At 35.7% G+C, this 26,255-nt stretch overlaps 1 protein-coding gene across 1 annotated transcript in view; it reads right to left on the bottom strand.

The window, feature by feature from the left end:
- The window catches only part of LOC150076007 (tRNA pseudouridine synthase-like 1), an 82,411-nt gene extending 56,375 nt beyond the window's left edge, over positions 1-26,036 (bottom strand). The window contains exons 1-3 of the mRNA XM_090387647.1: positions 25,647-26,036; positions 19,126-19,180; positions 8,272-8,468 (exon numbers count right to left, since the gene is read on the bottom strand). Of these exons, the coding sequence (XP_090243773.1) occupies positions 8,272-8,468; positions 19,126-19,180; positions 25,647-25,693 (299 nt within the window). The 5' untranslated portion in view covers positions 25,694-26,036. The remainder of the gene's footprint in view (positions 1-8,271; positions 8,469-19,125; positions 19,181-25,646) is intronic.
- Between the last annotated feature and the right edge of the window lie 219 nt (positions 26,037-26,255).

Below are 26,255 nucleotides of genomic sequence, written 5' to 3'. Positions count from 1 at the left end.
AGTTTTATTGCTGAAAGAAGTAAAACCGTCAACATTAAATGCATGTGAAAAAAGTATGGTCAGAGTCAGTTCATTCAGGAAATATGGTCGAACTGGCAGAAAACAGAATCAGTGCTATAGTACAACTTGCTATTTTAAGTGTGAAGGTTTTGATGATATGACTACTGGAGCCCTCATGGATAGCACAGTTGATAGAAATGTTTGTTTGTTATTTGGTTTTTAGGAGCATTAGCAACTAAGGCCATATTGCTCCGGGATATGCGGTGGTCATTCCTTGACCTTTCCGCATCCTCCGTATTTGGTGGCGACGGGCTCGAACCCCGGTCTAATCAAGAAGCTTGTGCTACGCACTGCTGCTGCTCCTTCCCACCTGGCTATGGAGATGCCATAATTGATAGAATTGCCCTCCTCCTCCTCCTCCTCCCCACACCAGGTGGAAAAGACCTGAGTTTGAATCCCATCAATGACAGGAGGAATTTTTATGGGTCTTTTTCACAACGTGGCTGAGTTAATCGGCTTCAGTCGAGGGTAGCATGGTTTTTTCATCCAGCAAAACAGAAAATTGACCTCAGGACACATGCAATTTATAGACAATATACACAGAGTAACATGGCCTTAGTCGTCTATGCTCTTAAAAAAATAACAAAAGATATGATTAATGAAGACGTTCAAGAATTACTGGTAAAAAAAGAGGCTGGCGAAGCAGATTTGGTGGAAATGGCATCAGAGGTTGATAAGATAAGAGGATGATAAGATAAGATAAGATGATAAGTGAGGATTAAAATTCTAAACTTCCAAATTTTACATTAAAAAGCATACTTCCCGTATGCTTTTTAATAAATATATTTATTAAAAAGGCATAATGTTTGCTGAGCAATTAGAATCTTATTTTTTGAATGAAAGGAGCCCAAAGTTCAAAAGGTAGCTTCAAAAATGCTTAGTTCCATATAATGAAATTCACAAAGATTTATCAAGCAAAAGGAAACAAACCCAGATTATTGATTTTTTAAAGAGAGTAGAAGATACACGAAATCTAGAATGGTGTATTTTTTGTTTTGTTAACAAAATAGTGTATTTTTGTTAGATTTCAGAATGTAACTCCCCCTTTTTTGTACTTTTTCTTAGTCCCATATAACGGTTTCACACAACACGACATTTTATAGGAACCTAACTACCATGTTATATAAGGGTTACCTGTATTCCAGGAAAGACAAATAGGAAAATTCAGCCCAAGATAAAGAAATTTTCCAGCAATGGAAAGCAGTACACTGGTAACTAGCTGAAAAACTGAATGCTAATAGTAAATTCACTTTGAGGTCTTCAAATGACACAATATTCTCAAAATATAACTGTTTGTTCATTACCAATTTTCATTGCTAAGATTGAGAGATTTGAAAGCTTTACTTGATCAAGTAATGCTTCAAGTCTCTTGTAAAGCTGTTCCAAGAGACTTAAAATGACAGCACTATACTTGACACAAATTGAAACAGAAGCTGCCACTTATATGAACTTTAAAAAACTACTATATACTTGTTTTGTAGAAATAAAAGAAGCAAAATATAGCATATGTAATCATGATCTATATGACACATTGGATATTGCAACCTCAATTGGAAACAGTAATTTCAGTGCTTCACACTTGAACAAGTTTGACTAGTTCAATGAAATAGAGTCAAACTTGGTTAAAGCGATAGTGGAAAAAAACAACTCTGCTATAATGTCACAATTTAGCCAGTTAAGAAAAATCTCCATATAAGTTGTGCCATTTTCTTTAGTTATGTTTTTTAAACTGCATACATGGGCTACAAAAACAAAATTTCCAGCGAATTGACAGCAATATGCACATATCTGCCGTATAAGTTTGAACCCCCTCCTTTAGTGCATTAAAGTCAAATTTGCATTTAGATACACTGCCTATTTTTTAATTCAATTATTTCTGCTCTTTTAAAAGTTTACATTGTGACATGTTATTACACAGCATAAATTCAAATTGAGGAAAGATGACTGCATGATAGATGTGCAGAAGTTTGCTATTGGGTGGTTGATTGTTGGAACAACCTTCCACCTGTTATTGTGGAAATGGGTAGTGTGAATAAATTCATGGAAGAACTAGACAAACTATTGGAGTGGATGGACAGGTGATGTGGGAAGTTTTTTTTTTTTTTTTTTTTGGCTGATGCTTTATAAACTGGCATTCTTGCATCATTTGTCACTACTAATATACGTGAAACCCATTATAACATGATGCTCGGGGTCCAAAAAATCACATCACGATATAAGTGGGATTGCATCAGAAAATTATAGCATTTTTCACCATTCAAACTTCATATGTACTATTAATTTTGCTTGTCTTTTTTTTGTGTGATAATTGCAATACTACGTCTAAGAAACATCATACAGAGAATAATAATGGAAATAATATGCAATTGCATTGTTTCAATCTTTGATTGATGCACTGTACAATAAAGTATTTAAAAAATCAATATTCATGTTGTTAACCTTTTGTTGTTGTTGACCTCATGTTGCTCACCTTTTGTCACAAAACCAAATCAATACTTACAAAACTGCTTTTTCACATGGTTGTATTGATTGTTACGTTAGTGTTTTGAAATTAACAAATGCTCCCAAAAAGGAAAACATAATGCACTCTGTTGCATGCCGGTAACAGATCATTACCAGCATGAAACAACAAAAGGATTGTGCCTTGTATGCAAATGACTTTGTAATTTTATATGCATCCAGTGAACTTTTTAAAAAAATACTATATATGTCCAAACACTTTGCAGTAAAGTTTATAAGTTGTTTATTATTGTTCTTATGGAAATCAAAGGATAATGCATATCACAGATTCATGTTAAACTAAAAATATCACCAATTAAACTGAAAATATTGTCACAGAGAATCCAAAACGTTGATCTTCAGTGATTAAAAACACATTTCAACTGATGAAAAACAGGAGCCACTCTTGCATCACGTTATAAGTGGAATCATGGAATTGCATTTTAATAGGTTTCAGCTGTACTAATAATAAATTATGAAGAAAACAGTAAGCATATGTTATGAATGACAATGTTGATGTGCAGAAGTGAAGATCCAAATGGGTGAGAAAGGTGGAGCTGAAGAAGATATAGAAACTGAAAGTTCTAATAGCGAAGCACTTCAAGCTGCTAAACTTTTTGATAATTTTTATAAAAACACAGAAGCCAATCATAACATTGTTTCACAAACTGCAAAAATTAAATATAACTTAGAAAAATGCTTCTGTTGGAAAACAAAAAAATCAGATTACTCCTGTTAGATAATAAAAGTATTATTAAACATGTAATATACTATACAAATAATATTGGACATATACGTGTTTTGTCCAATATTATTTATGTAGTAAACAGTGTGTGCAACAATTATGATTATGCGTGATATGTATGCATTTTATACCTGTTGATAAAATTATATTATTCAATTTCACCTAATTTCAGTACAATTTAAAAAAAAAAAAAAATGTCAAACTTGGTTATAACATAACCTGGTTAATGCCAGTTCCCTGAATGATGCTATAACTGAGTTTGACTGAATACACTGTATTGGCAACCATGATTTATCATGTATGCACACAGTATCAACTAGAAAGACAATAAGAGTGTGAAGCTTCAAATTGTCTCAACAATACTATCATTTATTGCACATGATGCAAAAGTAGCTTGTACTTTAATCATTCAATCTGTTATTCGATAAATTTGAGTGTTGTAATGTTTCTTCATCCCTATTACATTTTAGGAAGGATGTAGAGAAGGATGAGTACAGAGAAGGGCAACAAGATTGGTGAGGGGGGGAACAAAGGGATGCTGTTACCAAGAAAGGCTTAAGTAATGAACTGCAGTGTCTAGAGACTAGGCACCTGAGAGGTGATCTGACTGAGGTGTATAAGGCCTTGAATGGTTTGAGCAGGCTCAATGCTGATGGGATTTTTCCTCTTGCTCAGATTACGAACCTGAGGGGCATAAATTCAAATCGAGGAAAGACAGTTGTAAAATAGTTGTGTAGAAATTAACCAGTGGGTAGTTGATTGCTGGGGTAAACTTTCATCTGTTGTTGTGGAAGTTGATAGTTTAAATAAATTCAAAGAAGAACTGGAGAAACTTTTGGAGTGAATAGATGGGTGGAATGGAAAGGTTTTTTTTTTTTTTTTTTTTTTTGGTTGATGCTGTATAAGCTTGCTTTCTTGCACCATATGCCTCCACTAATGCTAATTGCATAGCAATCATCCAACTCATTCCTTTTGGTGTTTCTTCATCCCTATTACAATCCTATGAATTACAATGTGTTAAGTTTAATTTAGTTTAATGGATGTTTAGTTTAATTTGAATCAAAATGATTTCATGCTTTCCTTCATTGTTGTGAAGTAAACTAAACTACTGGATCAGTTTTCAAATGTGACAACTGCAGTTACTCCTGGCATATGTAATCTCTGCTTTATTTCTGCAGATGAAACCCTAATATATAATAAATAATTAAAACAGAATTTGCCAGCATGTCAGGATACTCTAGCCTATCCCGATGAGCAGAGGAAAGGGTCGCTGGGAAAACGTTGCTCTAATAGTAGGTCTACAGGATCTGCAAGAACCTCCAATAAGCCTGATTTCCCCCAGCAAAAAAGAAATGTGTCCATGGTAGAATGCAATACATTGGAAGAAGCTGCTTTGCCAATCCCTATCCTGGCTGCTGATGTACATAGTGACTTGAGAAACAATGAAGGAAGTAAAATTTTTGAAAATAATACAGAAGACAAGAAAGATGATAAAATTGATGGCCACAAAACAATAAATGCCTGTCTCAGGAATAGTAATGTGGAACACACGAGTTCAAGAATTCTAACCAATTCTGATATTCAAAACGTTTTTGGTTGTGATATTTGTCCCAAGGATTTGTCTTCATGTAAATCGCCCTATCTGCTCACAAGCAGACACTATTAATGCTATGGCTGTCAGGACATTGTGGATCTCAATGACTCGAAGTATATGCTTAAAAGCGTAACAGACTAAGTATTTGCAGAACTTCTTAAACCTGGTTGCCATGCAGGCAGAAGAGTACATGCATAATCTAGAAGAAATGAATTTTTCATTTCTTCTAGATTTTCAAATTTTCAAATGCTTGTCCACCCTTCTCATATTCAACCAAGAACTCCAAACACAGAACAAAGAAATTAAACAGGAAATTTGCTCACTGGGACCAGATGACTGACCTGAAGAGTAGTATGTTGCTGTGGGGTAGGTAAGTCAGCTGATCAAACAATGCCGTGAGTACCACAAAGCTCTGAACCTGGTTGCAAACATGATGGCCATAAACTCGATAGATGCAGAGGATGCTCAAGCCTGTGCATCCTTCTCAGCTATTAATGTTGATCTAGAAGTGGAACATAGACAAGAAGATGCCATATTTAATATTCCTTACTTCACTCCCTACCAACAGAACAGAGAAACAAGACGAGTCATTGAGCAACCATCTAAGACAGATCATTATGAGCAACAGCCCCTGGTAGAAGTTATTAACCAAAACCCCAAGGCCCTAATTCACCAAAAACCCTACCCAGGCCTCTCCATCTCCCTTGCCACAGGGTCTGGCTCCTTCCGATAGTCCAGCTTTAGGTGAAGCTGATGTGGTGTGCCCCGAGAATTTTCCCACGCCCATGTATGTGGAAATCATAAAGATATTAGCTTTACAGGAGGTGTACTCTTACATAGGTGCTGTTAAAGGTCTGCCTTTCACATCAAAAATAATTCAGTCAGACAGAATTATTGGACCATGCAAACTGCTAGAGTTTGGGGGCTCTGGTAGTTGTGGACCCAAAAATTACAGTCACTAAAATTGCAGGATTAGGTTCCATGCATGCAGCGTGTGCCTGCCTAGAGGGTTCCTTTGGGCAGGTAAATTTCATTTCCATATACTTTCAATGCAGCCAACATCAACTTATTGAGCCTTTTCTGAATTATCTTGAGAATGCATTACATAGACTTATGGGAAGGTGTGTCATTATTTACATAGATGGCATCACTTCTACTTTGTGGAATAGCTTCAATACTGATTCCGAGGGAGAACTATTGGAAGCGTTCATAGTGACCAATAACCTGACGCTGTGTAATACAGTTGCCCCCCCCCCCACATTTGTTTCGGCAAATGGGCAATCATTTATTTACATTACGGTTGTAAACACAACACTGGGTAATGGTATCAGGAATTGGAAAGTGCATTCTTCATGGAGTGCAAGTGATCATAATGCTATAACATTTGATGTAGTTTTTAATCTTGCTCATAGAGCCAACAGGAATTCACACGATTTTCCATGATACAAAACCCAAGGGACAAATTGGAATGACTTTGATCTAAAACTACAAGATGCTACCACGGCTGATAATCTTCATCATATTAGTCAATTGCCAACTGCTTCTCAGGTGGAGGCTGTGCAAGAACTTTTTTTTTTTTTTGGTAGTTATTGACGCATTGGCTTCTGCGGCCATAGTGCACCTCCCAAGGTTTTTTGCAGTACTTTGATCCAAGCCCGAGGCGGGATTCGAACCCGCAACCTTTGGGTTGCCAGGCAGGCGCTTTACCCACCCGGCTAGCCCGGTCGGCGTGCAAGAACTGATTGAAGGAGTATATAATAATACTTTTAGGAAGAAGTTAAGAATAAAATATTATGTGCCCTGGTGGACCCAGATTTTAACAACCTAGCAAAATGACTTAAAAACTGCCAGGCACAGCTTCCAATGGGCTAAGAGGAACATTTGGGAGATATTTATAAACAAGCCAGACAATTACTTTAACCAAATTTATCATGAGAAAAAGGCTGCCTGGGAGCAAATGGTGAGTACAACTCGCAAAGAAGATTCTTGGGGGCTTGCATATAAATTAGTTACAGACAAGATACACCCCAGTGAAAGCTTCTGTTCAATTTTGTCTCCTGATGGCCATGAAACTTTGTCATGGTCAGAATCAATAAATGAAATCTTGGATGGTATAATTCAACAAGATATTACAGTGCCAGAATGTACTGCATAGTCAAATTTACATATGGAACATCTAACTTACTCAGGTCTTGTTGATGAAGAATTGTTCTCTCAGGAAATATCAGATGCTATAAATTCCACAAAGGATGGGAAATGTTCTGGTTGGGACCTTTTAGAAGTGATCATTCTTAAAAGAACATAGAAAGTCACACCGCAATTAATAACTACTTTACTTAATATGTGTCTTGTTGAGGGATGTTTCTGCTTCTGTGGAAACAAGAAAATTTGAAGATTCTGATTAAAAGTCCAGAGAAACCTGTAAATCAGCCTTCTTCCTACCACCCTATAGCATTGCTCCCTATCCTAGGGAAAGTCCTAGAAAAACTTATGGTCAGCAGATTTAAATATTACTATCAAAACAAGAACCTTCAGATCTCTACACAGTTTGGATTTTCAAAGGGTAAATCAACAGTAGATGCCATTAAATTTGTTATGGATTAAATTTGCCATTAAATTTGTTATGCAGTCTGCTAACACTAAGTAAGTATGATGGCAAAGCATCCTGGCAAGGTTCTGGGAGGCCAGAGTCTCTGCACCACTTTATAGAATTATCTCAAGTTACTTTCAGAATTGTTCCGTTGCCATTTTCTCTGGCTATTGCATGATTAAGCATGCTCTACTAGGGACTGCCCTCAGAAATCCGTTCTGGGCCCTGAGTGCCGGAACATGGTCCTTGATGGGTGGGCTTGCTATTCGACAAGAGAAAATCGTGAAAGTCGCATATGGTAATGATTTTGTAGTGTAGTCCTTGGTAATTCTAGGCCTGAGCTGGAGGAGCGGGCTAATGATGTCTTATGTAACCTTAATGAATGGTGTATTGTTCACAAATTGGAAATTTCAATAATAAAAACAAAAGAAATGTTACTAAAGGGGTAACTGAATCTTAACAGACCACCAAATGTTAGCATAAATAATGAGGCCATAAAAATTGTTAGAAATTAAAAATACTTAAATATTATTATTGATGATAGGTTTAGTTTTATTCCCCATGTTAAATACTTAGTTCAGAAAATCAAAACGCTTACTGTGAAAATAATTAGGAAAAAATAAAAAAAATAACCTCCCACATGCAGCAAACTCACTGCTGAAAGGATAAATAAAGGCAATTAAGATACTATATTGCTGCACGCATGCATTCACGTGCATACAAACACACAAAAATAACAAGCCGCAACTAAAACTTTTTTTTGAAAATTTAAACAATACTTACACAATTTCTTCACCTTTATAAATTAAATACCTGCTTGTCATTTTATGAATGAATTGAGGAAGATAGCTCTGTTTATTATCATGATGAATTAAGTCAAAATGAAGAGTATTCATAAAGGCATGGACACCGCTGTCGGTGCGACTTGAAACCACTGTGTTTGGACTTTCTCTCAAATTTAAAGCATGTTTCAGAGCATCCTGTAAAATATTATGCAAACAAGAAGTATATTTCATTTAGTTCATAAGTGTTAAGAGGTTTTCAAAAACATAATTAACATGTTTTTTCTTCACAAATTATATAGCAATTACACTTTAACAAATATTCTCATCATGAAAGCATTTATTAATGCTTTTATATGATGTACATTATAGTTTGTTTCTAGTAAGCAAGCAAGCAACACTTGGTATTATTATGGCATTATTTACAAAAGCTACAACCAGACTTGATCCCATTCTGTTTTTTTTTTCACATCAGCAAAATCGTTTCTAAACCAAAACTTTCATTAACCTATAGTTATTTTTCTGTAATGCAATATCATACTACATTAACTGATTACATCTCATAGTTTCACCTAAAATATGTATAAAAAGAATTTCTTTTAGTGATGAAGTTTTTAAAACAGATTAAAATTAGGTGGGGTTTGTGTTTTTTGTTTGTTTCAAGCAAACAACCAGACTGCCTAGACTCTGCAATCTGGTAGTCATACTGAAGACCTGATCCTGTTATTATTTATATTTAATTTCAATTTTAAAAACTAAAGAAGCAATGTTTATTATACACATAAAAAATATAAATTTATGTATTAAGCAATAATTAAAAAGAGTGATATGCTATATAAAAGTAGAAATAGAGGAAATCAGTGTACACAAATTTAAAAAAAATAAAGTTGATATGCCTGTGTGGAAAGTATATTAAATAACTCAATATACTAAATAACATCGCAATCTTGTCATGTTTAGGATCAAAAACTCTGGATATCCGTTATTAAGACAAAATCAAGCAGGTAACAGATCAAGTTTGGAAGCAAACTTGGAGATCTGTTGGTATGTTTAGTCAGGCAGTCCATTTTCACTAGTAACTTTTTTAAGCAGATTTTTGTTTACCATCCATATTTGAATCAATACTCAATCATTTAGGGCAACGTTTTGCTGTTATATGCTTTACCAGTCATACAATCAATGATCACTTTCAACTGCTAATAATTATTCTATACCATATCTTCCTGTAAAGTTTGTTTCCTCATTTACTATTATTAAATTCTATTGATTAAAATACCTATAGTCATTACATTCACATCTTGTACCAATTTCTCAAAATGAAATACAGGTAACCCTCATATAACACAGTAGTTAGGTTCCTATAAAATCTCATGTAGTGCGAAACAGTGTTATATGGGACTAAGAATCAGTACAAAAGGGGGGGGGGTTACATTCCGAAAGCTAACAAAAATACACCATTTTTTATAACTATTGGAAACAATTTTTATTAAAAATAGTAATATCCAAATACTGAGTGCTTTTCCAATTTTCTCAATTATTAGTGCTTGGGAACGAGCTGTCATATTTGTAGAAATTAAAGATCTTGCAGCAACAGCAGTTCTAATTTTCTGTTCATTTTTCTTTATGGTCCAGATCATTGCTTCATTTAAATTTTTTGCAATGTATGATACCTTTCCTCTTTTTTAAGACATTTCAAAAAAATTGTATATTTTATTTTAGAGAAATAGTTTCTTTTAGAAAGAGCAGTGCTTTTTTACTTTCCTTAGGCATAATTTAGAGCTGGAATTTAATTCACAAAGAAATTATTCCAATACAGTTCTTAAAAACAAAGTTTAGTAATACATACCCGGAAAAATTATAAACAATCAAATAAAAACCAAAATAACCTCACAAAAACCCTTAAAAGTCATGAACCGCACACTTCGAAGTCACAAATTGTTATGGTCTCAAACAAGCACAAGTTTGATAGCACAGAACCTAACATGGGGATTTCCCAACAAAATAAAATACGGGGATATCTTTTTTTTTTTTATGCATAATGACTAGCAAGTCAACAGCAGAGATTCACAAAAAAAGAATGAATGTGTTGAAAAATTACATCCAACATAATAACAGGGTTGCCTCCACACAAAAGCACCACGTTATGCAAGGTTTTCCACAATTTTCTAACCGTGTTCCCACTAACTCCTCTACGTTGTGCGAGAACTGCTGCAATTTATCAATCGTGTTAGAGTGAAACTGTGTTGTAGAAGTACATTGTTATACAGGGGTTGCCTGCAATATCATGAAAATAAGCAAAAATCATCTTACTACTTCACTGTTTATTGATTATGTGATAACATGCATAAATGCTTTCATCACGCAGTCTTATATCCATGACGCAGTGAGAGATGTTATGGTGCCATTGATATAATGGCTAGAAAAACTAACTTTAGCAAAGGGAAATGCAACATGGAAAGACACTGTCTCCTGCTGAAATCATTATACAAATTAGATTTGTGATCCTCGAACTACCAATACACACCTAAGTTGTGGTGTCTGATACTTTAGTGACTGGAATCATACCTGGAAATTGCAGACCTCCACTCCTTCCATATAAATAAACAAACAAACAAAAAAAATAAGTATGCTAGAATTAGTTTCACCTTAAAAATTGAACAAAACAGTGCTCGGCACGAAAATTTGGGAGTTCCTTTATCATTAGTGTTTACTAAAAATGCACGAAAAAAATAAATTCACATTCATATTCCCATGTCAACCAGGAATGGCAGAAGAAATTTCTAGAATAGCCACAATATACAATGTGAAGGGCCACTTCATGCAAGAAGTTAGGGCAGATCCTGAAAGCTACTCTCTATCTTTCCCACTAACTCCTGAGAAGATCAAGATCAAGACACAGCACAAAGTTTCTGGTAAGACTGCCCTAAGTAATGGAAAACACTACTTAAAGGTGGTCTTACCAGAAACTCTGTGCCTGCCAAGCCAGATATGTAATAATGTTACAGTCAGATGGCACAAACTCATACTTTTTTCAAAATGGTAGTACACACACACACATCAAAAATCTGCTGTTTGATTTCCAATTATTGTGGATTTCATGTCTTATACTAATCCACGATGCTAGTTTTGAGAAACTTAGTGCAGATTCCAATCATCAGTGTCATCTGATTCACTTTCATCAACTGGTGAAATACCACCACTTTGCTTATTGGAGGCTTGAAGTGGTGAAATCCATGTTTAGTCTCTAGAGCTAAGTTTCCGGCATCCCCCCCCCCCCATACTTCTCCTTCAACCCGTGCACGGTACTATGTACTATAGGTTTTGATACCTTTCGTGTTTGGGGTTTTCATAAAAAAAAAAAAAAAAAAAATCAAAACACCAATTCAAAAATGCTCACATATCACAATGATAAATTCAAAAATGCTCACATATCACATTTCTCTTTTCAGAATGGTTATGCCATTTTGAAAGAGAAAAAAAAAAGTCTTTATTACTGTACATTTCCTTCATAGCAAGTACAGCAATGGTACTTAAGAATAATAAGTACAGTGCATCCTCAACATACTGTGCCCCTTTATACCATAAAATGATTATGTTCCACAAGAAAGATACAAAAACACTATGCACAATAAAGAACCACTAATCTCACATTGGAAACTGCAAAAATAAACATTTACTGTATTCTCTTTTGAATTATATTCAGTTATAAGTATAATTTTATAAACACCACTACTTAGCCAAGACAAATATTTGTAGTAATATCAACAATGTAAATTAATATGGTATAATCCAATCATAATTTACAAAATTAAACATATTATATCACATTAAAGGAACTGTGTTGCAAACTGCAACAGGTAATGCTAAAATGGTGCCAAATGCCATCTTCATTCAAGTGAAAATTAAAAAAATGAAACTACCAAATAAAATAAATAATTATAGATATATAAACAGGGCCTATACCCTCCCAATACAGCAAAGATGTAGTCTCCTGTTTAAAGAATGCTGTAACTGCTGCAGAAAACAAGCTCCCCAATATAAACATCAACTTAAGAAGAAATATAGTCGTCAACTTAAGTCCAATAGAGTCATCAACTTAAGAAGAAACGCACAGGAAATTATAGGGGAATCACAGTGAATACTTCAAGAAGGGGACACTGGCCCTGTGGAAATTTCTAAAAAACTGTCATTTCTGTCATGGCCTGCTAACAACAAAAGAACCATACACGCTGCTATAAGAGCAACTTAGACTAACACAACAGAAAATAAGCCTTAAATATGGTTGACCCAATAAGGATATTTAAAAATTATTATAAGTGGGTGTCTGTATCCATGGTAAATATGGGTACCCACTTAAGGGGATTAAAAAAAAAAAAAGTTTAAGAGAATCACAGTGACCACTTTTTCAAGTTGACAATAACCCTGAAAATTCCCAAAAGATTACACTACATTTATTTTACATTTTAGCAAATGCTGATACAGATAGTACACAGTCGATTTGCATTTTTCTTGTATTCTTCTGCTCCCTTTGACATTTTTATTTGATATGGTTACCCCTATTCTAATATAGTTTGTTAATTAATTTCATTTTCTGTCTTTTGAGTTAGTGTTTTTTTTTTTTTTAAATCTTTTAACTTGGTATTTAATTTCTTTTCTTGCTTTGTAACTTCAGTTTTTTTTTTTGGCATGCAATTTTTACAGCCAGATGCCCTTCCTGACGTCAACCCTCACCCTTTATCCAGGCTGGGAATATGCAGTGATCATTCAGTGACCTGTCACATCCTCTGTATTTGGTGGGTACGGGCTCGAACCCCGGTCTAATCAAGAAGCATGTGCTATGCACTACTGCTCCTGCCCACCTGGCTACGGAGGCGCCTGCTTTGTAACTTTAGTTATGTTGCATATTTGCGTTTTGGTCTGCTGATTGGCTCAGGTCAACGTGTAAATACATTTTGTCTTTTCAGTTTGAGTTTCTTTCTAATGATTGAGTTACGCCATATTTAAGACATTTTATATTGTGTCAGACTCAATTTCTCACACAGGCAATTCGTTTTATGTAAACCATGTCCTGAGAATCTTCTGTAAGCAGTCAAGCTATAGCAAGACAGCATCATGAAATGTCCCTGTAAATAGCAAGAGATAGGATGAGCTTATTATTTTAATTTTCTATCTTCAAACATTTTCTGTTTTTCAGAAAACAAGCTGTAACCATTATATATCTATACTCTATGTATGTCCAACCTGCAATAAAGTCAAGAGCTGCCCATGAACAGAATATCTATGAGACACATAATGGATAGACTTTGCAAGAGATGGCTCATTAATTAACCAAACTGCCATCCCTTAAATGGAGTCTAGAAGCCTGAGGGATGTGTGGGAACAATATTCCATAGTAGGGAAAATTTGAATATCGATAGTGTATAATCTCACTGCCTCTGCTTTGCCAGATAGTGAATGGAGGGAGATTCTGAATAGTGTGTATGTGGAAGCATTGTCAAGGGACAAGTTAAGTCAAGTAGCTGGGTTTATACTTGCTGTGTGTGTGTGTGCATCATATCCAAAATTTTCGTTATTTCATACAATACATTCTTTTCACAAATATACATGATCTCAGTTCCAATGTTAACATTGGTTGCTTCAACCACTACTCATCTAAGTTCTGATTATTCACTGTGCGATTCCTTTTGTTTCAAACTGGACATATGCACACTTGTGCATATGTCCACTCTGAAATTCCCTGTCAGCAACTTATAATTTGGAATTAACCTCTTTTTGATTTTCTATGGTTTAAAATCGCATTACTCCATTCTGTTAAATTCTTCTGCTGCCTCTATCATTCTCCCACCTCCATTAATCACTTGGAACTCTTTGCCTTCCTTTCCTTGAAACTCTACTTTATACAGTCTGTCCAACTTTCCTAAGAGTGAGGCAATTTTAATGTTCACAACTTCAGCTGGCTTCTGTTTTCTAGTCACATGTACCCAGATGGTCAAGGTGCCAAGGACTTTGAAATTACTAATGACTTTACACAGGTTGTTCACCTTCCAGAATACAAGGCAATCCTAATCACATAGTTTTTCCTTTTGTAAAAGTAATAGTAATAGAGGCATGTGATGCAAGAAAGCAAGAGTATGTGCTTATGTAGAATAAGCCAAAAAAAATATCGCACAAACATCCCTCTAAAAGTTTGCCCAGTTCCTCCTTGAATTTATTTAAGCTATCAACTTCCAAAGTGACAGATGGAAGTTTGTTCCAGAAATTAAAAACCTGATGGCTAAATGCAAATTTCCATATATCTATTCTCCAGCTGCCTTTCCTCAATTTGAAGTTATGCCCCCTTAGGTTCGTAATCTGAACAAGTGGAAGGATCCCATCAGAATTCAATGTGCTCAACCCATTCAAGGCCTTATACACCTCAATCAGATCACCGCACAGGTGCCTAGTCTCCAGCCGCTGCAATTTGCAGAACTTAAGCCTATTCTCCTCACCAATCTTGTTGGCCTTCTCTGTACACGCTCAAGCAAATCTACATCCTTCCTAAAATGAAACCTCCAGACCTGTACGCAGTACTCAAGGCCTGGCCTGACCATTGCCTTATACAAAGGGGTAATCAGCTCCTTTTCCCTGCTAGCAAAATTCCTGTATATCATTGACAAAATTCCACCCTAAGTGTAGTACTACACAGTTGGCACTCTGGAGTTACTTCTACCCATATGCAGTACTTTACATTTGTTAATGTTAAATTTCAGTTGCCACTTCTCAGCCCATCTGCCCAAATTTTCTAGATCCTGTTGCAGTAGCACACTGCCATTACTGTCATTAACAACCCTGCCAACCTTTGTATCATCTACAAACTTCGACATTAAGCCTGATATACCTTCATCAATATCATTGATAAATATACAAAACAGCAGTGAACCCAACACCGAACCCCTGTGGGACTCCACTAATAACATTAGTCCACGAAGAGCAGCACCCATTTATTACCACTCTATCTTCTCCCACTTAACCATCCTTTTATCCATTGTAGCAACTTACCCTTAATACCATTCTGCTCCAATTTGTACAATAGTCTTCCATGCGCAACAGTGTCAAAAGCTTTCCTGAAATCCAAATATATGATATCAAAATTTTTTTTTGCATCCAGTTCCTTTGTAACTACATCATAATATCCTATCAAATTTGTCAGACAAGACTTTCCCTTAACAAACCCATGCTGTGTCTGAATTATTGCTGCAGCCTTGTCTAGTTGATCCTGCAATGCATCTTTAACCAGTGACTCCATTATTTTACCCGGAACAAAAGTTAAACTAACTGGTCTGTAATTACTCGTGCCACCCTTCAACCCCCCTTTGTGAATTGGGGATACATTTGCACATCTCCAGTCCATGGGAACTTCCCCTGAGTCCAAGGATGCTCTCATAATTATGGCTAATAGTTTGCTTATTTGCTTTGCCGCCTCCTTTAATATAACTGGATAGATCCCATCCACCCCAGGTGCCTTTCTTATGTTTAATTTCGACAATTTCTCCTCCACTTTGCTCACAGTTATTACAAAATCATTAAGCACCCTGCTACAATTTGATAACCTTCTGCCATTTTCAAACCTTAATAACTCCTCATGTGTGAATGTAGATGCAAAATACTCATTCAGGTTTTTGCTATCTGAGCAGGATCATCAACGGTCGAACAATCGATATCAAGTGGACCAATCAGATTCATCCCCTTCCTTTTAGAGTTTATATAAGCAAAGAAATCCTTGCTGTTTTTCTTGGCATCTTTTGCCAAGGATTTCTCGTAATCTGCCTTCGCCTGCCTAACCTCCTTTGTGACCTGATTACAGACTAGCTTATATCTGCCATAGGCTTCTGAGTCGCTTGATAATTTATATGCATCCCATGCATTTTTCTTCTCTGTTACGAGTCTCATTACCTCATTAGATTACCATTTAGGCCTAAACCTTGACAATATTTCTTAATAGGTATGAAACTTTTAGTAGCATCCATGATTAATTCCTTGAATGCTTCCCACTTAGAATTTACTGTTGGTAGCATCGTCAGTTGATCTCACTGCACAGAATTTAAAAACTGTCGGAGACCACTGTACTCACCTTTACGGAAGCAAAAACCCTTTCCTTTACCCCTGATGGTAATTAAATCTTTAAGTAAATCCCACAGCAGTACACTGTGATCACTGCCACCTAGTGGTTCCTTTATCTGCCAATTCTTAATACATGAATGATCACTGCTGATAACCAGATCAAGAGTATTACTTTCTCTGGTTGCCTCTCGAACATGCTGCTGCAGAAAACAATCATCCAATAAATCCACAAAAGTCTTACTAGTGTGTGAGTGACCAACTCACAAGTTCCAGTCAATATCTGGGAAGTTAAAATCCCCCATTATAAGACATTATCAAGCAACACAGAAGCCTAAGGTAGATATAAACTAGTCTGTAATCAAGTAACAAAGGAGTTAGACAGATTATGAGAAATCTTTGGATGCAAAGGATGCAAAGAAAAACAGCAAAGAGTTCTTTAATTATGTAAACTCTAGAAGGAAGGGGATGAATCAGATTGGTTCACTTACTTAACATGGATGGTTTGACTATTGATGATCCTGCTCAAGTAGCTGATAAACTGAATGGGTAGTTTGCATCTACAGTCACACATGAGGAATTATTCAAGGAGGGGAATGCCAGAAGTTTATCAAACTCTAACAGGGAACTAAGTGATTTTGTGATAACTGAGAGCAAAGTGGAGGAGAAATTGTTGAAGTTATGAGGTCCCATCAACTGGAAATGTGCAAATTTTGGTTTGGTTTTTTTTAGGAGCATTAGCAACTAAGGCCATATTGCTCTGGAATATGCGGTGGTCATTCTCTGACCTTTCCGCATCCTCCGTATTTGGTGGTGACGGGCTCGAACCCCGGTCTAATCAAGAAGCGTGTGCTACGTACTGCTGCTCCTTCCCACCTGGCTACGGAGACGCCTAAAAAATGTGCAAATGTATCCCCAGTTGATAACAGAGGTTCCAAGGGTGATACAAATAATTATAGACCCGTTAGTTTTATTTCTGTTCTAGGGAAAATAATGGAGTTACCGGTTAAGGAGGTCATACAGGATCACCTAAACAAGACAGCAGTAATACTTCAGACACAGCATGGGTTTCTAAAGGGGAAGTCTTGTTTGATCAATTTGATTGAATACTACAATGTGGTCACAAAGGAACTGGATGCAAAAAATAATTTTGATATCATATACTTCGATTTCAGGAAACCTTTTGACATAGTTGCAGATGGAAGACTGCTGTACAAATTGGAGTGGTTTGGCATTAAGGACAAGGTACTGCAATGAATAAAGGGATGGTTGAGTGGGAAATGGCAGAGAGTGGTAAAAAATGGACACTGTTCTCGTGGACTAATGTTATTAGCAGAGTCCACCAGGTTTCAGTGCTGGGCCCATTCTTGTTTTGTGCATTTATCAATGATATCGATGAAGGTATCATTTTCTAGATCCTGTTGAAGTAGCATACTGCAGCAGGATCTAGAAAAGTTAGGTAGATAGGTTGAGAAGTGGCAACTGAAGTTTAACATTGACAAATGCAAAGTACTGCATATGGGTAGCAGTAACCCAAGAGTAACATATCAACTATGTGGTACTACACTCAAAGGAGGTGGAGAATGAAAAAGGCCTGGTGGTAATTGTGCAGTCAGATATGAAGTTCTCTGAGCAGTGCAGACGGGCTGCCAGAGTAGGCCATGGAGTTTAGTCAATGATATATACGAATTTTGCTAGCAGAGACAAGGAGGTGATTATCCCTATGTATAAGGCAATTGTCAGGCCACACCTTGAGTACTTACAAGTCTGGAGACCTCATTTTAGGAAGGATGTAGAGTTGCTAGAATTAGTACAGAGAAAGGCAATGAGATTGGTGAGAGGAGCAAAGGGGTGTGTTTATGAAGAAAGACAGTTCTGCTAGTTGTAGCATCTGGAGACTAGGCACCTGCGAGGTGATCTGATCGAGGTATATAAGGCCTTGAATGTTTTGAGCAGGCTTAATGGTGATGGGATACTTCCACTTACTCAGCTAAGAACCCGATGGGGTAGAGATTCAAATTGAGGAAAGACAATTGTAGAATAGATGTGTGGAAATTTGCCTTTAGCCAACGGGTAGTTGATTGCTGGAACAGACTTCCATTTGTTGTTGTGGAAGTTGATAGCTTAAATAAATTTAAGGCTGAACTAGACAAACATTTAGATTGACCGGATGGGTGAAATGGGATGAGTGAAAGCTGAGGGAATAAAGAAATATGTAACCATCCAACAGAACATCATCTCTTTGGATGCCTTTGCTGACTCCTTTCAGAAACCTTTAAAATGGTGTAACTAGTGCATTCAATCGGGTGGTCATTACTTTGAATAAAAATAAAACGTTTTTTGAGCTCCTTCATTTTATGTTCTTTTTATTTTAGCATCTGGAGACTACAACCCAGGAACTTTATTGCCACACCTTGTATGATTCTTTTTTACTCCAATTATTTATAATTCATTTATAATAGAATTCATATGTAATTTAGGTTAAAGTCATGTTAATAAATTAGAATTATTGTATACTAGTGAAAAATTGTCACATTAAAAATTTAATGAGTGCAATTTCTATTCTGTTAACTAATCAACTGGATTTCCCATCTATATTTTGAAATATGAAAGTTCAAAAATATACAAAGATTATTTCATTGACATATTTAAACCACTGTCAGTAATATTTATATGAACAGGAAATCAAATAACGTTTAATTAAAAATATACTGTATAGTATTTTTAAATCAGATATATAGTTTACTGCTCTGCTTACTTCAATACTGAATTGTACAGTAGGTCCATTTTCTACTGGTTGACGTTGCAGTCCCCTGAAAAATTAAATCAAATTGAAGTTTAGAGTCACATGATAAATATAATAATCTTCATAGTTGGCACAAATACTGACAACTACTTTGTGCTGAAGTTGTCAAACTGTAATTATACTAGGACCTCACTCTACGAGAATGTTTCTGAGGGTGATTCAAAAAACAGCATGCACACACAGGATATTTCATAACGTGTGGGCCATACTTTCAGGATTTATTCCTGACCTGAAAAAAAAAAAAAAAAAAAAAAAAGAAAGAAAAAAAAGAAAAGAAAAGAAGTTCATACGTGTGCATGTCCAATTCTGAACAGCTGCAGAGCCGACTGTATGAATTTTAATAAAATAGTTATGGAGTTTTGCATGGTAAAAAGTTATCAAAATAATAAAAAAATAAAATAAGCAAACTTGTACTTTGAATGAATATGCATTTTACTAGGTATATATCTGCTTATTCTTATTTATTTTTAATATAGCCAAAGTTCTGTAACTATCAGATGATGGGGATGCCAGTATATCAAATTACAGGGAGCTAAATGATTTTGTGATAATTGAGAGCAAGGTGGAAGAGAAATTCTTGAAGCTAAATGTAAATAAGGCACCTGGGGAAGATGGGATCTATCCAAAACCTTTAACCATCATAACGAGTGTCAATGGATTCACGGTACAATGGTACATATGCAAATCTACAGTCCATAGGATTGGAGATGTGCAAATGTACCATCAAATCAGAAGGGAAATCGATGTATGAAGCGAGTAATTACAGACTTAGAGCTTATAAGTTCTAGGAAAAATAATGCAGTCACTAGTTAAAGGACCATCTAGACAAGAAATCAGTTATACAGAAGTCACAGCACAGACAATCTTGTTTGACCAATATGACGACAGTCTTATCTGAACAATATTATTGGATACTATGATGCAGTAACAAAGGAACTGGATGCAAAAAATAATTTTGACATCATATAATTAGATTTCATACCTATTAAGAAATACTGTTCAAGGTTTAGGCCTAAATGGTTGTCAAATGAACTAATGAGACTTGTGGCAGAAAAGAAAAATGCATGGGATGCATATAAATTATCAAGCGACTCAGAAGCCTATGGCAGATATAAGCTAGTCTGTAATCAGGTCACAAAGGAGGTTAGGCAGGCGAAGGCAGATTACGAGAAATCCTTGGCAAAAGATGCTAAGAAAAACAGCAAGGATTTCTTTGCTTATATAAACTCTAAAAGGAAGGGGATGAATCAGATTGGTCCACTTGATATCGATGGTACGACTGTTGATGATCCTGCTCAGATAGCAAACAAACTGAATGAGTATTTTGCATCTACATTCACACATGAGGAGTTATTAAGGAATGAAAATGCCAGAAGGTTATCAAATTGTAGCAGGGTGCTTAATGATATTGTAATAACTGAGAGCAAAGTGGAGGAGAAATTGTTGAAGTTAAACATAAGAAAAGCACCTGGGGTGGATGGGATCTATCCAGTTATATTAAGGAAGGTGGCAAAGGAAGTAAGCAAACCCTTAGCCATAATTATGAGAGCATCCTTGGACTCGGGGGAGGTCCCCACGGACTGGAGATGTGCAAATGTATCTCCAAATGTAACAGACCAGTTAGTTTAACTTCTATTCCGGGTAAAATAATGGAGTCACTCGTTAAAAATGCATTGCAAAATCATCTAGACAAGACTGCAGCAATAATTCAGACACAGCATGGGTTTGTTAAGGAAAAGTCTTGAAAGGATGCTAAGAAAAACAGCAAAGATTTCTTTACTTATATAAACTCTAAAAGTAAGGGGATGAATCAGATTGGTCCACTTGATATCGAGGGTAAGTAGCTACAATGGATAAAAGGATGGTTGAGTGGGCAAAGACAGAGAGTGGTAATCAATGGGCACTGCTCTTTATGTACTAATGTTATTAGTGGAGTCCCACAGGGTTCGGTGTTGGGTCCACTGTTGTTTTGTATATTTATCAATGATATTGATAAAGGTATATTAGGCTTAGTGTTGAAGTTTCCAGACGATACAAAGGTTGGTAGGGTTGTTAATGACAGTGTGCTACTGCAACAGGATCTAGAAAATTTGGGCAGATGGACTAAGAAGTGGCAACTGAAGTTTAACCTTGACAAATGCAAAGTACTGCATATGGGTAGAAGTAACCCCAGAGGAACGTACCAACTGTGTGGTACTACACTTAGGATGATAGAAAATGAAAAAGACCTGGGTGTAATTGTGCAATCAGATATGAAGTTTTCTGAGCAATTTTGACAGGCTACCAGAGCAGGTCATGGGGTTTGGTCAATGATATACAGGAATTTTGGTAGCAGGGAAAAGGAGGTGATTGTCCCTCTGTATAAGGCAATGGTCAGGCTATGCCTTGAGTACTGTATACAGATCTGGAGGCCTCATTTTAGGAAGGATGTAGATTTGCTTGAGAGTGTACAGAGAGTGGCAACAAGATTGGTGAGGGGATCCCTTACCAAGAGAGGCTTAAGTTCTGCAAATTGCAGTGGCTGGAGACTAGGCACCTGAGAGGGGATCTGATTGAGGTGTATAAGGCCTTGAATGGGTTGAGCATGCTGAATTCTGATGGGTTTCTTTCTCTTGCTCAGATTTCGAACCTAAGGGGGCATAAATTCAAATTGAGGAAAGACAGTTGTAGAATAGATGTGCAGAAATTTGCCTTTAGCCAGCAGGTGGTTAATTGCTGGAACAAACATTCATCTGTCATTGTGGAAGTTGATAGGTTAAATAAATTTAAGGAGGAACTAGACAAACATTTAGAGGGAATGGTTGTGTGATTTTTTTTTTTTCCCTTTTTGGCTGATGCTGCATAAGCTCATACACTTGCTTTCTTGAATCACATGCCACTACTACTACTACTATTTGCACATTTCCAGTCCATGGGGACCTCCCCTGACTCTAAGGATGCTCTCATTATAGTATAATGGGAGCAACTTTAGTATAATTATGGCTAAGGGTTTGCTTACTTCCCTTGCTGCCTCTTTCATTATAACTGGATAGATTCCATTTGCCCCAGATGCCCTTTTTATGTTTAACTTCAACAATTTCTCCTCCATTTGCTCTCAGTTATCACAAAATAACTTAGTTCTCTGTTAGAGTTTGATAAACTTCTGGCATTCCCCTCCTTGAATAACTCCTCATGTGTGAATGTAGATGCAAAATACTCATTCAGTTTATCAGCTACTTGAGCAAGATCATCAATAGTCGAACCATCTATGTTAAGTGGACCAATCTGATTCATCCCCTTCCTTCTAGAATTTACATAAGTAAAGAACTCTTTGCTGCTCGTTTTATAAGGAACTCTATTGGCGACTGTAGGAAATTTTGAATGAATTGTGACATTCATTATGGCGAATGTTCATAAACCGAGAGTTGCCTTTTTGGGTCTGGACCAAAGAATTTCACATCATAGGGAGAGTGCAGAATTGTCCAAAATGTTGAAGTAAGTATCAGCATTCATGCTACCCAATCCATGAAAAACAGTACCAGACCATAACCCTACCTCCTCCAAACTCCATAATGCATTCAGGTTCTCCGGGCCTCCTACATGACCATACCTGCCCAATCTGACTGGAATAAAGTATAGTGAAATTCATCACTCCACAAAACCAATTTCTACTGCTCTATGAACCAATTAGCTGGTTATTGGACCAATCTCAAATGCATGTGAAGCAACACTGTATGTGAAATCCCAGCACGGTTGCAACTTCTGAGACACTCACATTAGAGTCTGGTAACAACTACTATGCTATGTTCGGAGCTACTTAAATCTTCCCATTCTCATACTGAATTAAATAAATACAACAATTGTATTTACCCATCTGCTTTTTATTGCATGAGACAAACTTGCAATACTGTTACTGAAGGGATTCCACAATCCATGAAAAGGGTAGTGAACATAATAAAATGGACACTGTGTAATTTTCACATTGTTGTGTGCCTCTCAGATTTTTTTGCTCCTCTAATCTTCCATCACGCATGCACTTTTAAATATTTTTAGCATTTTTTATTGAATCTAAAATTGAACTATTAATTATGATTTGCTATAACTTAATTAAAAAATATCAAATGAAAAAAAAAGTTTTTATCATATTTTTTTAAATTTAAGGTCTCTGATCCCAGATCAAAACTCGGACAATTATTGTGCGACATCTAGCAAATGCAACATGATCGCCTATATTTCTGTCAGCTCTTTGCATTTTGCGAGTGAAGCCCAAGTTCTATGGCATGATTAAACACTTCTTATTGAATTCTCACAGAAGCCACATGACAATGCCTAGTAGAAAGAGATGTTTTTGCTGACCTGAAATCTGTTAAACACCAAACAAAAAATCAATTACTCAATTTATAGTATAGTAATTTATAGTATAGTAATTTATAAGTATATTGAAATGAAAACTGAAAATACTGTATAATTAGAGAAAATTGGTGGGCAAAGATACATGGAAGGATTTGATTTCATTTGCAAATTTTAAAAAATAACAGAAAACTTTTAAAACATGGCATCTGTCAGATGCCATACTAGCAACTAAGTTTAAATTCCGTTTAATGTTATTTTTGAATTGCCATCTAAATCTCCGAGTCACAAACATAACATAATTGCAGAAAAAATAAATGTTTGTATTATACAGGACACTTAATAATAATACCTTCTATTATAAAAATGTACAATATTGAAAAGCTTAAATTATTGGGTGGTCCAAAATAAGGAAACATATTTTAATGCAAATAACACTATTTTAAATATATATTTTTATAATGCTAGTGCAATAGAAAGGCATACATAAACTTAAATAAACAAAAAAAAACATCTATTCAATATGACCACTATTTTGGTCTTTACAAACAATGTAGTCTTTTTGGCACAGAGCAACACAGCAGGGCACAATTTCTCAAATTCTCTAGCTATTGACTGCTGAAGCTCCAGCAGAGACTCATGCTTATTATCAAATACTTTATTCTTTAAGAATCTTCATGAAAAGTAATCACAGGATGGTAAATCTGGGAAATGCTATGAACATTCAATCCACCAATCTGGGAACATTTCCTCTAAGAATTCAGAGGCAATTTTTGCATAGTGAATTGGTACTCTATCCTGCATTATTAAAAAAAAAAAACTGCTCAAAATTGATTTTCAACTGCATTATGGGTATGATTTTGTGTTTTGGCAGTCTCAGGTGGAATTTGCCTGCCACAATTTTCTCAAAGATGAAAGGTCCAAGAACAATACCTGTCCAAATTCCAGCCTAGCCAGGAGCATTTAAAATTCTTTTAAACAATAAATGGAGAAGTTTTTAAGGGAGAGAGAATAATTAACACACAGTAATGGCAATTAACAGTTCTATTTAGTTTAAATGTGACTTCATCAGTCCACAAAACATTGTATATCTGGGTTTGGCACCCATGAACAAAAAAATCTGCTTGAGAAATTTCAATCCTCCATCTCGGTCATTGTCATTCAAACTTTGAAACAACGTGAGATGATATACTTTGAATTTAAGTTCCTTCATGAGTATATTTAAGTCTGTTTTTAGTATTTTAAGTTCCAGATTTCACATTTTTGGAGATTTTTTTTCAGACTTCTTTCTGATATACTCTCTTAGAAGTTTCAAATTGGCTTTGAGATATCTGTCTTTGAGATACCTTTGAGTCATCTCAAAGACATCTCAAAGATGTCTTTGAGATACACTGTCTACCAGATTTTTGTAGATTGTGCACTGTTCCCATTTGATCAAGCTTCTTCACAATTATGGTCTTTATTGTGGGTGGCTTATGTCTACTTGAACTGGCATGAAACTTCTGTAGCATTTTCAAATTTTGCATGACACTTTACAATTTCAATCCTCTCTTTCATTATAAGGCTCATGGTATTTTTACCATGTTCAAATTATTCTGAATCAATAAAAAAATTACAAACTATTTTTAAAAATAACTTGTACATATTTAAATCAGCAGTTTTTCAAAACAGTTTCCTTACTTATCCGCCACCCTGTATTTCGAGATACGAATTTTTGGAAACTGGATATAATAGATTATCTCCTTTTTTATTTCAGGAGAAAATGTAAAAAAAGAACATAAAATAACTAGAACTATCTCTGTTGGTGTAGCAAATCATCAATGTCCATAAAATAGTTTTGTTTGCTTTGGATTGGGGGAAATTTACGACAAACTCCGGTGTTGGAAATTCGTACACTTAGAATGTTAGCAAATATTCCCTGACATACCCCAATGCTAATCACACTTTAAGAAACAACTTTAATAAAAGAAACAACCAACGAAAGAATGGCTTTGCTAACCCGTATCAACTGTAATATCTTTAAAAAACCATTTAAATGCCGGTCACAACTATTCAAGCAATTACTACACTTCCCCAGTAAACAGGTTGTAATCCTTTTGCAACAGATTAGACCGAATCTTGTACCGAAAAATTGTTGCACTAACCTGTAACGTGTTCCACAATAAGAAAAATACATAAGATATCGGACCATTGTCAATTAATTAGACACAATCCGTCTATCCTTTAAACTATACATGCCTTCCCGCTGCACTACAAAATCCGCGAACACGGGTATTAGACCCACTACTCTGTTCTGCTCGTACTCATTATTTATTCGCTTCGACAAAATTTAGCTAAATGTCATTTAAAATGTATTTCACTATTTTATTTTACTAAAAGTCTTGTGCCACCCCTCTGATTAGGTAAATTTTTCAGTCTGCACTTTTTCAGCCATTCTTCGCAACATCAATTAACAATTTAATTGCCCTTCTCTTAACCCTTTCTAACTCTGTATTTTTTCAAGTGAATAATCTAATTGTGGTTTTACCATCATCTTTTATAGATGGCAAATATGAAATATTTTGGCTTATAACGGTGATTAGCAGCAGAGAGCATATCTTACTACTATGTTGATCATAGAGTAGTAAGTATATCTTACTACTATGTTGATCATAGAGTAGTAAGTATATCTTACTACTCTATGATCAACAGTTAGCTTTGAATTCATTTCGAACATGTGTACCCAAATGCGACCATGCGAAGTCTTGAGTGCA

This window comes from Mastigoproctus giganteus, chromosome 13, assembly GCF_048544385.1.
Source record: "Mastigoproctus giganteus isolate SK-2022 chromosome 13, ASM4854438v1, whole genome shotgun sequence".
Classification (NCBI taxonomy): Eukaryota; Metazoa; Arthropoda; class Arachnida; order Uropygi; family Thelyphonidae; genus Mastigoproctus; species Mastigoproctus giganteus.
This window is presented reverse-complemented; position numbering and strand designations above follow the sequence as displayed.